We start from the raw sequence: 14,014 nt of genomic DNA on the forward strand, positions 1-14,014 counted from the left end.
AAGTGGTTGGAAAGAGTGGGAAAAGCAGCCAGCCTGGGGTTATAAGTCTGTGCAGTCTGTTGTTTTGTTTTTTTAATAAATGTTCCGAAGGTAAACCCACACCAAGTTTGTCTCGTGATGAAGAACAAACATAACATGGTGTCAGAAGTTGGTGTGAGGTCTGAACAGGGAGAGTAGATGAATACTGTGTGCAATCGAGAAAGAGACTCAGTGAGTACGAAAGAAAAGCTGTAAAAAGACGGAGAAAAAGCCGGCCGGCCGGCGAGAGAGCACATTGTTCCTGAAGTTCAGCAGTCACCGGATTTGCCGAGAGAGATTCAGGTGAGAGGCCGAGAGTTCCCGTTATGGATAAGCTAAGTCCTCCCAAGACTATGCAGTTTACTGGCAATCTAGCCGATAATTGGAAACGCTCCCAACAGCGATTCAACATATATCTGGATGCTAGTGGAGTGGGAGGGAACGATGAAAAATTGAAAGTGTCTATTTTTCTGCACGTGATTGGCGAAGATGCTTTGGACGTCTATAACAGCTTTCAAGTTGATGAGACAGCTTTTGAGTTGGGCACCTTGATGGAAAAATTTGAGGAGTATTTTATCCCAAGTAAAAACATCACATTTGAGAGATATAAATTCTTTTCCTGTGACCAGAAACAAGGTGTTAGCTTCAACCAATACTTAGCTGAGCTTCACACACTGATTAAGTCTTGTGAATTTGGAGATTTGAGAAACTCACTAGTTAAAGACAGAATAGTTTGTGGAATTCCAGATAATGGACTCAGAGAAAGGTTGTTGCGTGAAAAAGATTTGACCGTGTAAAAGGTGGTGAATATGTATAGGTCAACAGAAACCACAAGAGCACAAGCTAAGGAGCTGTACAGAGCAGACACAACAGTACATGCTGTGAAAACAGAGAAGCAGCTCCCAAGGCATGTCCGAAAGCAACAGCAAATCAAAGAGGAAGGCTCAAACAGCAAATGCAGCAGATATGGAGGTAAACACATTCCAAAGATGTGTCCTGCTTATGGGAAATCCTGCAATAGCTGTGGGAAGAAGAATCACTTTGCAAGGTGCTGCAAAGCTGGGGCTAACAAGAGAAAGGTGCACACAGTTGATGAGAAAATGGAGGAATTCTTTGTGGATTCTGTACAGACTGGGGCTGCTGGTAAAACAGAATGGATTGTTCCAGTAACTGTGAATGAGACAGTAATTCCATTCAAGCTTGACACTGGAGCTCAGGTGAATCTGTTATCCATGGATGATTATAAGACTTTCACAGTAAAGAGTAAGATTTACCCTGTGAAGTTAAAAGTGACAGGCTACACTGGAGAGAAAGTTCCAGTAAAAGGGGGCTGTATGGTGACCTTTAAGCACAAAGGGCGGCACTTAAAATCACAGTTACTGATTGTAGAAAAGAGAGTGCAGCGAATATTAGGTCTGAGTGCATGTGAAAAGCTCAACCTAGTGAAAAGAGTTTTCATAGTAGCTTCACATACCAAAGATGACCACACAACACTCATGGAAGAGTATGCAGATGTCTTTGAGGAGCTCGGATGCTTTTCTGGTGTACACAAAATTCACATAGATGAGGCAGTGGCTCCTGTTGTTCATGCATGTAGGAAAGTTCCATTTCAACTTAGAGATAAACAAGAACTAGCATGTATGGGACGAACGAATGTCATACAGAAAAATGAAGAACCAACAGATTGGGTGAGTTCACTGGTCATTGTGCAAAAGAAAAAATGGAGCATCGTGGATATGTCTAGACCCAAGAGATCTCAATAAAGCCATCAAGAGAGAGCATTTTAAACTGCCAACACAGGAGGAGATCATGTCCCGGTTTTCAGGTGCCAAATGGTTTAGCAAGCTCGATGCATCGTCTGGATTTTGGCAGATGAAGCTTGACAAGGCAAGTTCGAGACTGTGTACTTTTAACACACCACGTGGAAGATATCGCTATCTTCGGCTGCCATATGGGATCCTGTCCGCACCAGAAGTCTACCATAAAACCATCCACATGATTTTCGAGGCATACCTGGTGTCGAGACCATGATGGATGACATCATCATCTGGGGGTCCACCAAGGAGGAACATGATACTCAACTGAGACAAGTGCTTGATGTGACAAGGATGTCAATTTGAAATTAAATAAAGAGAAATGTGAGTTTGGTGTGAAGACGCTGACCTTCATAGGAGATGTCATATCTGAAGAGGGAGTGAAGCCTGACCCAAGAAAGACGTCAGCCATTAAAAACATGGAGAGGCCTTGAAATAGAGGAGGTGAGACGTTCCTTAGGGATGGTGACTTTCTGGCTAAGTTCATCCCTCGACTGTCAACAGTGTCAGCACCACTTAGGTCATTCCTTGAGCAATAAAATGAATGGATTTGGTCTCATGAGCAAGAAGAGTGTTTCCAGACATTGAAAAGGGTCCTAACTGAATAGCCTGTGCTGAAGTTTTATGATCCGGAAAGGTGTATCAGGATATCAGCTGATGCATCCCGGCACAGCCTTGGATCAGTACTATTGCAGCAGCATGATGGCAAATGGCAACCTGTGGCCTATACATCAAGGGCCTTAACAAGTGCGGAAGCCAACTATGCACAAATAGAGAAAGAGCTTCTCGCCACTACATACGCATGTGAAAGGTTCCATAAGTACATCTATGGGAAGCTATTGAAGTGGAGACAGACCATAAACCATTGGTCTCAATTATGTCCAAACCACTGAATGACTGTCCCATGAGGATACAGTGCACGTTGATAGTCTGAAGAAATATGATGTGAAGGTGATCTACACACCGGGAAAATATATGTTTGCTGCTGATGCTCTGTCTCGAGCAGTCGACAAGACAGAAAAAAGTGACCAACAGGTTAATGCAGATATACAGGCCTATGTTGACATGATAGTCACCTCTCTTCCAGTATCTCCAGATAGAACAGAGCAGATTAGGAAAGCAGCAGAGGCAGATGAAACAATGAAAGTACTCAAGGATACAATATGGAAAGGATGGCCAGAAGCAAAGGATGACTGTCCAATGTGTATTCGGGATTATTGAGCATGCAGAGCTGAACTGTCAGTAGTGAAAGATATGGTTTTCAAAGGGAACAGGTTTGTGATTCCAGTGTCACTATGCAAGGAGATGCTCCAGAAGATACTTGAAGGGCATCCTGGGGAGGAAAAATGTAAACGTAGAGCACATGAAGTGGTGTACTGGCCAAGAATGAACCTAGACATCAGCCAGATTACTGCTTCATGTGAAATGTGCCTTACCTACAGACCAAAGCAGCAAGTAGAACCACTTACACCACACCCTGTACCAGACAGGCCGTATTTCAAAGTTGGAGTGGATTTATTTGACTGTAATGCGAAGAGCCATATTGTTGTAACAGACTAATTTTCCAATTACCCAGAGGTTGCGACACTGCAATCAACGTCCAGCAAAGCAGTTATCACGTTCCTGAAAGCTGTGTTTGCGAGGCATGGAGTTCCATGTGAGGTAGTATCAGACAATGGTCCACAATTTTCGAGCAGTGAATTTGAATCCTTTGCCAATGTTTGGGGGTTTCGACATATAACCTCAAGTCCACATCACCCAAAATCTAGTGGCCTAGCAGAGAGTTCAGTTAAGGTGGTGAAGGGCCTCATGAATAAAGCACAAGATGGACGAGAGGATTTCCATAGAAGTCTAATGATTTACAGAAGTGCGCCACTGCAGAACGGGCTTTCACCAGCCCAAATGCTGATGGTTTGACGCATACGGACTAACCTTCCAATACATGAAAACCTGTTGACACCTGAAGGAGCACACAAGGTCAAACAGGCTAAAGAGGAAGGGAAAGAAAAACAGAAATGGAATCACGACAAGACAGCGAAAAGCTGACCAGTCCTGAAGCCTGGGGATCAAGTAGGAATCTGAGATCATGAGTCTGGCACATGGTCCATGCAAGGAGTTGTGCAAGAGGAAGTAAATCCACATTCATACCAGATCCAGATGGAGCGAGGGACACCTCTGAGGAGGAACCGTGTGGATCTACGACCACAAGCTCCAACCCATGGGTGTGACCCATCTCCTGTCAGTACACCATAGGGGCCAGCATATGGAGAAAATGAACACGTGGACTAGAGTTCCCAGGAAAACACCAATGCCACAAATGAAAGCAACACACCTGCAGAAACAAGGACCAGACCAAAAAGGACCGTAAGACCTCCTCAGAGACTGATTGAAAGCTGCTGAGTGGACAAGGGTTCTTGGTGGGTTTATAAGGACAAAGTATTGTGTTTTGTTTTTCTTTAAAGGGGGAAGATGTGTTGTTATGTAGTTATAATAAAGAACTATAGTTCCCAGCAGGCAATGCAAGGGGTCACATGGGGAAACAGGAAGTGGCTACAAAGAGCAGGAAAAGCAGCCAGCCTGGGGTTGTAAGTCTGTGCAGTCTGTTGTTTTGTTTTTTTAATAAATGTTTCAATGTTAAACCCACGCCAAGTTTGTCTCGTAATGAAGAACAAACATAACAGGCACAACATTGTGGGCCAAAGGGCCTGTTCTATGCTGTACTGTTCTATGTTCTCCACCATTCATGTGACTATCTAAGAATCTCTTAAATGTCACTAACGTATCTGCCCCCACAACCTCTGCCGGCAGTGCATTCCATGCACCCACCACTCTCTGTGTGAAAAAACTTACCTCTGGCATCCCCCCTTATATCTTCCTCCAATCACCTTAAAATTATACCTCCTCGTCTGAGCCATTTTTGCCCTGGGGAAAAGTCTCTGACTGTCCACTCGATCTATGCCTCTTATCATCTTGTACACCTCTATCAAGTCACCTCTCATCCTCCTTCTCTCCAAAGAGAAAAGCCTGAGCTCACTCAATCTATCCTCATAAGACATGCTCTCCAATCCAGGCAGCATCCTGGTAAATCTCCTCTGCACCCTCTCTAAAGCTTCCACATCTTTCCTATAATGAGGTGACCAGAACTGAACACAATACTCCAATTGTGGTCTGACCAGAGTCCTATAGAGCTGCAACATTACCTCACGGCTATTGAACTCAATACCCCAACTAATGAAGGCCAACATATCATATGCCTTCTTAACAACCCTATCGACCTGCATGGCAAACTTGAGGGATCTATGTACATGGACCCCAAGATCCCTCTGTCCTCCACACTGCTGAGAGTCCTGCCATTAACTTTGTATTCTGCCTTCAAATTCGATCTTCCGAAGTGTATCACTTCACACTTTTCTGGGTTGAACTCTATCTGCCACTTCACAGCCCAGGTCTGCATCCTATCATGTCTTGTTGTAATCTACAGCAACTTCCTACACTATGCGCAACACCACCTTTATGTCATCAGCAAACTTACTAACCCACCCTTCCTCATCTTCATCCAAGTCATTTATAAAAATCACAAAGAGCAGGGGTCCCAGAACAGATCCCTGCGGAACACCACTGGTCACCGGCCTCTTGGCAGAATATGCTCAATCTATAACCACTCTCTGTCTTCTGTGGGTGAGCCAATTCTGAATCAAATCGGCCAAGTTTCCATGGATCCCATGCCTCCTGACTTTCTGAATGAGCTTACCTAAGATTTCGAAATCATGTTTCAGACAGGGCTCTGGAGAGTTACAAGATAGCCAAGAGGGAGCTTAAGAATGGACTTAGGAGAGCTAGAATGGGGCACGAGAAGGCCTTGGTGAGTAACATGTGAAGAATAGGAGGATGACTAGAGTGAGGGTAGGACCAATCAAGGATAAAAGAGGAAACGTGCCTGGTCGGAAGAGATAGGGGAGGTCTTTAATGAATACTTTGCTTCAGTATTCACCAGTAAGAGAGACCTTGATGTTTGTGAGGATGGCTGATACACTAGGGCATGTTGACATGAGGAAAGAGGATGTGCTGGAACTTTTGAAAAACATTAGGATAGATAAGTCACCAGGGCTGGACAGGATATATCCAAGGTTATAACAGGTAGCGAGGGAAGAGATTGCTGTGCCTTTGGCAATGATCTCTGCATCGTCACTGGCTACAGGAATAGTGCCAGATGATTGGAGGGTGGCAAATGTTGTTCCTTTCTTCAAGAATGGGAGTTGGGATAATCCTGGGAATTATAGATAAGTGAGTCTTACTTCAGTGGTGGGCAAATTACTGGAGAAGATTCTTAGAGACAGGATTTATAGTCATTTGGAGAAGCATAGGCTGATTAGGGATAGTCAGCATGGCTTTGTGAGGGGAGGGGTCATGCCTCATGAGCCTGACTGAATTCTTTGAGGATGTGACAAAGCACATTGATGAAGGTCGAGCAGTGGGTGTGGTGTACCTGGACTTCAGTTAGGCATTTGGTAAGGTTCCTCAAGGAAGGCTCATTCAGAAAGTCAGGCGGCATGGGATCCAGGGAAACCTGGCTGTGTGGATTCAGAATTAGCTCACCCATAGAAGACAGAGGGTGGTGGTAGATGGAGTGTATTCTGACTGGAGGTTGATGACCAGTGGTGTTCCGCAGGGATTTGTTCTGGGACTCCTGCTCTTTGTGATTTTTATAAATGACTTGGATGAAGATGAGGAAGGGTGGGTTAGTAAGTATGCAGATGACATGAAGGTTGGTGGTGTTGTGGATAGTGTAGAAGGTTACTGTAGGTTACAACAGGACATTGATGAGATGCAGAGCTGGGCTGAGAAGTGGCAGATGGAGTTCAACCCGGAAAAGTGATACGGTTTGGAAGATCGAATTTGAGGCAGAATACACGGTTAATGGCAGGACTCTTTGCAGTGTGGAGGAACACAGGGATCTTGGGGTCCACGTCCATAGATCCCTCAAGGTTGCCATGCAGGTCGATAGGGTTGTTAAGAAGACATATGCTGTGTTGCCCTTCATTAGTCCGGGTATTAAGTTCAAGAGCTGACAGGTAATGTTGCAGCCCTATAAAGCTTGGAGTATTGTGTTCAGTTCTGGTCACCTCATTATAGGAAGGATATGGAAGCTTTAGAGAGGGCGCAGAGGAGATTTACCAGGATGCTGCCTGGATTGGAGAGCATGTCTTATGAGGATAGGTTGAGCGAGCTAGGGCTTTTCTCTTTGGAGAGAAGGAGGATGAGAGGTGATTTGATAGAGGTGTACAAGATGATAAGAGGCGTACGAGATGATAAGAGGCATAGATCGAATGGACAGTCAGAAACTTTTTCCCAGAGCGAAAATGGCTAAAATGAGGGGCATAATTTTAAGGTGATTGGAGGAAGGTGTCGGGGGGATGTCAGAGGTAAGTTTTTTTCACACAGAGAGTGGTGGGTGCATGGAACGCACTGCCGGCAGAGGTGGTGGAGACAGTTACCTTAGGGACATTTAAGAAACTCTTAGATAGCCACATGAATGATAGAAAAATGGAGGGCTATGTGGGAGGGAAGGGTTGGATAGATCTTAGAGCAGGATAAAATGTCGGCACAACATCGTAGGCTAAAGGGCCTGTACTGTGCTATAATTTTCTATGTTCTATATACTGAGATACAGCTAAAAGCTTTGATTTGCAGATCCTTGCAAACGTAACTACATTGAGGTAGTGCAACAGGAAGAACGATAACAGAATGCAGAATATAGTGTTACAGTTATGGAGAAAGTGCAGTGCAGATAGGTAGATAACCGTAAGGGCCATGACAAGGTGGATCGCGAGATTAGGAGTTCATTTTTAGCTTTCATGAATTCCGTTCAAGAGTCTTATAATAATGAGATGGATGTTGTCCTTGAGACTGGTGGTACAAGTTTTCAAGCTTTTGCATCTTCTGCCTGATGGAAGGGGGCAGTAGAGAGAATGACTGGGGTGGGAGGGGTCTTTTATTATGTTGGCTGCTTTCTATGTATTGCCTTGGTGAGATTGAATGTGTAAAATTGTGTACAGGTCTGACTCTCTGAAAAGAAATACCTGCAAAGTTTCACTGGACTTATTCCTGGTGTGGAAGGTTTGTCATATGAGACGAGATTAAGCAGATTTGGCCTACATCTCTGGAGTTTAGAAGAATGAAAGGTAACCTCGTTAAAACATACACAACTTTTAAGGGACTGGGCAGGATAGATGGGATAGCATAGTGGTGCAGCCAGTAGAGCTGCTGCCTCACAGCTTTTATCACCCAGTCCTGACCTCCAGTGCTATCTGTGTGGTTTTATTCCTGTGGCCATGTGGGTTTCCCCCAAGTGCTCTGGTTTCCTCCCACATCTCAAAGACTTGCAGGTTAATTGATCACGGTAAGTTGCCCCAAATGTGTAGGTAAGTGGTGGAAACTGGGTAGGTGGTGGTTTGGTGGTGGTGGGGGTGGGGGGGTAGTTTATGGGAATGTGGGGAGAATAATTTTGAATTCGTGTAAATGGGTGTTTGATGGTCCCAATTTCCTGTGTTCGGCTCATATCCCTTGAAACCCTGCCCCTCCATGTACCTATCTAAGTGCTTCTTAAATGATACTATTGTACCTGCCTCACCCACTTCCTCTGGCAGCTTGTTCCATATACTGCATAAAGTTGCTCCTCAGGTCTCTTTTAAATCTTTCCCCTCTCACCCTAAACCTATGTCCTCTAGTTTTGGACTCCTCTACCCTGGGAAAAAGACTGTTACTATCCATCTTATCTATGCCCCTCATAATTTTAAACACTTCTATGAGGTCACCCCTCATTCTTCCATGTTCCAAGGAATAAAGACCGAGCCTTGCTGACCTTTCCCTATAACTCAGGCCCTCTAGTCCTGGAAACATCTCTGTAAATCTTCTCTGCACTCTTTCCAATTTAACCACGTCTTTTCTACAATAGGCGACCAATTATTCCAAGTGTGGCCTCAACGACAGCATATATTAACTGCAACATAATGTCCCAATCCCTCTACTCAGTGCCCTGATTGATGAAGGCCAGCATGCTAAACACCTTTTTCACCACCCTGTCTACCTGTGATGCTGCTTGCAATGATTTACGCACTTTTACTCCGAGGTCCCTCTGTCCCATTATACTCCCGAGTGCCCTACCATTCATTGTCCTACGCTGGTTTGACTTTCCAAAATGCATCATCTCACATTTATTTGTATTGAAATCCATTTGCCACTCATTGGCCCACTTCCGTAACTGATCAAGATCCTCCTGTAATTTATCGATAATCTTCTTCACTATCAACAACACCTCCTAATTTCATGTCATCTGCAGACTTATTGATGAAGCTTGTGCATTCGCATCCAAATCATTTATATAAGTAACGAACAACAAGGATCCCAACACCAACCCCTGCGGCACACCACTATTCACTGGCTCCATTCCAAGAAACGACCTTCAACCACCACCCGCTGCTTCCTACCTCTGAGCCAATTTTGAATCCACCTAACTAGATCTCCCTGGATTCCATGGGACCTAACCTTCCAGACAAGCTTACTATGCAGGATTCTGTTGAAGGCTTTGCTAAAGTCCGAATAGACAACATCCACGGCCCTATCCTCATCTACTCTTTTGGTTAACTCTTCAAAAAAAACCCAAAAGATTCATCAAGCACAACTTTCCACGCACGAAGCCATGCTGACTCCTCCTAATCTCACTCTGTCTATCCAAATGTTGGTAGATCCTATTCCTCAAAATTCTCTCCAGTAACTTCTCCACTGCTGATGCCAGGCTCACTGGCCTGTAGTTCCCTGGAATTCTCACGTCCATATGGGACAGAACCAGACCCATCTGTCCAGGAAGTAACGGGCTGAGCCAAATAAACTCACTTGTCCATGTGGACACAGGCATCCAGGTTTGCAGTCCTCTTGTTGACATTCCACTTCAGGTTGAAGATCTGAGCAGGTACGTGGACAGATGTTGGCACAGGTGCTGAAGATCTGCTTTCCTGGACAGCCTGGGAAATAACACATGAGAGCTAAACTACCACAGTAAAGTAAAACACCACTGGAACAAAGCTATCATAACTTAGTGCAGGACAATCGAAGACTGTCACACCATAGGAGGCCATTCAGCCCATTGTGTCTGTGTTAGTTAGAACAGTACAGCACAGTACAGGCCCTTTGGCCCACGATGTTATATATAAACACCTGGATGAGCCTACCCTGGGGAACCTTGTCAAACACCTTAAAGTCCATATATACCACATCCACAAGTTCACCTTCATCAATTTGTTTTGTTACCTCCTTAAAAAACCCATTCTTTGAAAGTTCACTAATTAACTCCACAAATGTTTATGTTCTCAAGAAACATTGGAGGGCAGTGACTAGTGGTGTCCCGCAGGGATCGGTTCTGGGACCTCTACTTTTTGTGATATTTATAGATGACTTAGATGAGGGGATGAAAGGCTGGGTTAGTAAGTTTGCGGACAACACTAAGATCGGCGGTGTTGTGGATAGTGTGGAGGGCTGTCGGAACTTACAGAGGGATATTGATAGGATGCAGAACTGGGCTGACAAGTGGCAGATGGAGTTCAATCTGGAGAAGTGTGAGGTGGTACACTTTGGAAGGACAAACTCCAGGGCAGAGTACAAGGTAAATGGCAAGGTACTTGGCAGTGTAGAGGAGCAGAGCGATCTGGGGGTTCATATTCACAGTTCACTGAAAGTTGCCTCACAGGTGGATAGAGCAGTTAAGAAGGCCTATGGGATGTTAGCTTTCATAAATCGTGGGATTGAATTTAAGAGCCGCGAAGTGATGATGCAGCTTTACAAAACTCTAGTTAGACCACACTTAGAGTACTGTGTTCAGTTTTGGTCGCTGCATTATAGGAAGGATGTGGAGGCGTTGGAGAGGGTGCAGAGGAGATTTACCAGGATGCTGCCTGGATTAGAGCATATGGAATATGAGGAGAGGCTTAAGGTGCTAGGGCTTTATTCACTGGAAAGGAGGAGGATGAGAGGAGACATGATAGAGGTATATAAAATATTGAGAGGAATAGATAGAGTAGACAGCCAGCGCCTCCTTCCCAGGGCACCAATGCTCAAGACGAGGGGGCATGGCTTTAAGGTTGTGGGTGGGAGGTTCAGGGGAGATGTCAGGGGGAGGTTTTTCACCCAGAGAGTGGTTGGTGCATGGAATGCACTGTCTGGGGTGGTGGTGGAGGCAGATACATTGGACAGATTCAAGAGCTTGTTGGATAGGCACATGGAGGAATGTGAGATAGAGGGATATGCGGGAGGAAAGGTTTAGATAGTGTGAGGGTGGCACAACATGGTGGGCCAAAGGGCCTGTTTTGTGCTGTATGGTTCTATGGTTCGATAGGCCTTTCAGTACAAGAGGCAGTTCCACCATTCACTAAGATCATGACTTTTCCTGAACTTCATATGCCCCTCTGATCCCTATATTCTGAAGTGTCCAAACATTTCTTCATTTCCACTTCGAATAAACTCAACTACTGAGCACATCCAGGTGGATTTATACAATCTGATTTTGAAAGTAGCTTTTGAATCCGATTCCACTGCCCTTACAGTCATTGCATTCCAGATCCCAACGTGTTACAGCATGGAAGGGGAACATTTAGCTCATTGAATCTGTGCTGGCTTCATGCAAGGGCAATGCAGCCTGGAGACACGAGAGGCTGCAGAGGAGTAAGACAGATTGGCTGTTTGAGTGGTGTCGCAACAACAACCTGGAGCGTAGGAGACTGAGGGGTGAACTTTATACAAAGTCATAAGGGACAGAGATAGGGTGAATACACAGTCTTTTTCCCAGGGAAAGGGAATCAAAAACTAGAGAGGGCAAAGGTCTAAGGTGAGAGGTGAAAGATTTAAAAGGGACCTGAGGGGCAACTTCTTAACACAGAGGGTGGTGAGTATATGGAACAGGCTGCCAGAGAAAGTAGTTGAGGCAGGTGCAGTAACAACATTTAAAAGACATTTGGATAAATATATGGATAGGAAAGGTTAAGAGGAATATGGGCCAAATGTGGGCAAATGGGACCAGCTTAGATGGGCATCTTGGTCAGCATGGATGAGTTGGGCCAAAGGGCCTGTTTCCATGCTGTATGACTCTATGACTCTAATGGGAACAACAAACGTTGGATCCTCCTGTTTGGTATACCTGCATAAAAAGTGGTGCTCATTCATATGAGGATGCTAGAATGGAGGAAGAGGAAAAGTGGATCTCAAAAATCAAGAACCAGTGATGCTGCACAATCCCTACACCTGTGTGAAAGGAAGTTTTGAGCCCAGTATTGAGGGCAGAGCTGTAGTCAATAAACAATAGTCTAATGTAGGTGTATTTACTATCCAGGTGCCCCAGAGCTGAGTGTAGGGCCAGAGAGATGGCATCCGCTATAGACCCATTTCGGCAGTAAGTGAATTGCAGCGGGTCGAGGTTGCCTGCGAGGCTAGGGTTAATGCGTGATATAACCAGCGACTTGAAGCACTTCACGATGGTGGATGTCAGAGCCACCAGGCGGTAGTCATTAAGGCATGTTACCTTGTTTTTCTTAGGTACCGAGATGATAGTGGTCTTCTTAAAGCAGGTGGGAACCTCAGATTGAAGCAGGGAGTGGTTAAAAATGTCTGCAAATATCCCTGCCAGCTAATCTGCACAGGATCTAAGGACACAGCCAGGGACACCATCCAGACCAGATCCTCTCCATGGGTTCACTCTCTGGAAGACTGTGGGTTCAGGTGCATTGGAGGCTGTCAGGGTGGGTGGTGACATTCCAATCCCCTTTCTTTTCAAAACGTGCGTAGAATGCATTAAGTTCAGCGGAAAGGGATATGCTGTTGTTGGCGATGCTGCCCGACTCCATTTTGTAGCCCATTATAGCAATGTAAAGCCTGCCACAATTGACGGCTGGTCTGGGACTCAGTTTTGCACTGGTATTGTCTCTTGGCATAGTTTAATTAATTCGGCACAACATCGTAGGCCAAAGGGTCTGTTGCTGTGCTGTACTTCTCTATGTTCTATTTTAGACCTTGCCCACATCCTCCAATGCACAGAATGCGCCTTTGGTCCCACATGGGTCACACTTTGTCCCTGATATCTTAAGTCATAGAGTAATACAGCAAAAAAAACAAGCCCTTCGACACATCTAGTCCATGCTGACCTGATCTTCTGCCTAGTCCCATCTACATGCACTAGGACCATATCCCTCCAAACACCTCCCATCCACGTACCTATCCAAATTTTTCTTAATTGTTACAATTGAACCCGCATCCACCACTTCCGCTGGCAGCTCGTTCCACACTCTCACCACCCTCTGAGTGAAGAAGTTCCCCCTCAGATTTCTCTTAAATACTTCACCCTAAACCTATGTCCTCTAGTTCTCAGGACTAGTCTCACCCAACCTGAGGGGAAAAAGCCTGCATGCATTCACTCTATCTCTACCCCTCATAATTTTGTATACCTCTATAAGATCTCCTCTCGTTCTCCTGCGCTCTATGGAATAAACTCCTAACTATTCAACCTTTCCCTATAACTCTGGTCCTCAGGTCCCAGCAACATCCTTGTAAGTTTTTTCTGCACTCTTTCATTCTTTCGGATAGGGATGGACTAGATGGGCCAAAGGGCCTGGCATGGACTAGATAAGCCGAAGGGCTTGTTTCTGTGCTGTTGTGCTCTAGGAAGGTGACCAGAACTGCATGCAATACTCTAAATTCAGCTTCACCAATGTCTTGTACAACTTCAACACAAGATCCCAACTCCTGTACTCAATGCCCTGATTTATGAAGGCCAAAGTGCCAAAAGCTCTCTTTACAACTCTATCTACTTGTGATGTCACTTTCAAGGAACTAAGGATCTGTATTCCCAGGTCCCTTTGTTCTACTGCACACCTCAGAGTCCTACCAATCACTCTGCAAGTCTTACCCTGGTTTGTCCTCTCAAAGTGCAAAACCTCACACTTAGAACATAGAAACATAGAAAAACTACAGCACAATTCAGGTCCTTCGGCCCACAAAGCTGTGCTGAACATGTCCCTACCCTAGAAATTACTAGGCTTACCCATAGCCCTCTATTTTTCTCAGCTCCATGTACCTATCCAACAGTCTCTTAAAAGACCCTATTGCATCAGCCTCCACCACCGTTGCCGGCAGCCCATTCC

At 45.1% G+C, this 14,014-nt stretch overlaps 1 protein-coding gene across 1 annotated transcript in view; it reads right to left on the minus strand.

The window, feature by feature from the left end:
* Nucleotides 1–14,014, minus strand: part of sspo (SCO-spondin) — a 358,698-nt gene that overhangs the window by 50,526 nt on the left and 294,158 nt on the right. The window contains 1 exon segment of the mRNA XM_052023421.1: nucleotides 9,726–9,853. Within this exon segment, the coding sequence (XP_051879381.1) occupies nucleotides 9,726–9,853 (128 nt within the window).

The sequence above is a fragment of the Pristis pectinata genome, chromosome 9 (genome assembly GCF_009764475.1).
Source record: "Pristis pectinata isolate sPriPec2 chromosome 9, sPriPec2.1.pri, whole genome shotgun sequence".
Lineage (NCBI taxonomy): Eukaryota > Metazoa > Chordata > Chondrichthyes > Rhinopristiformes > Pristidae > Pristis > Pristis pectinata.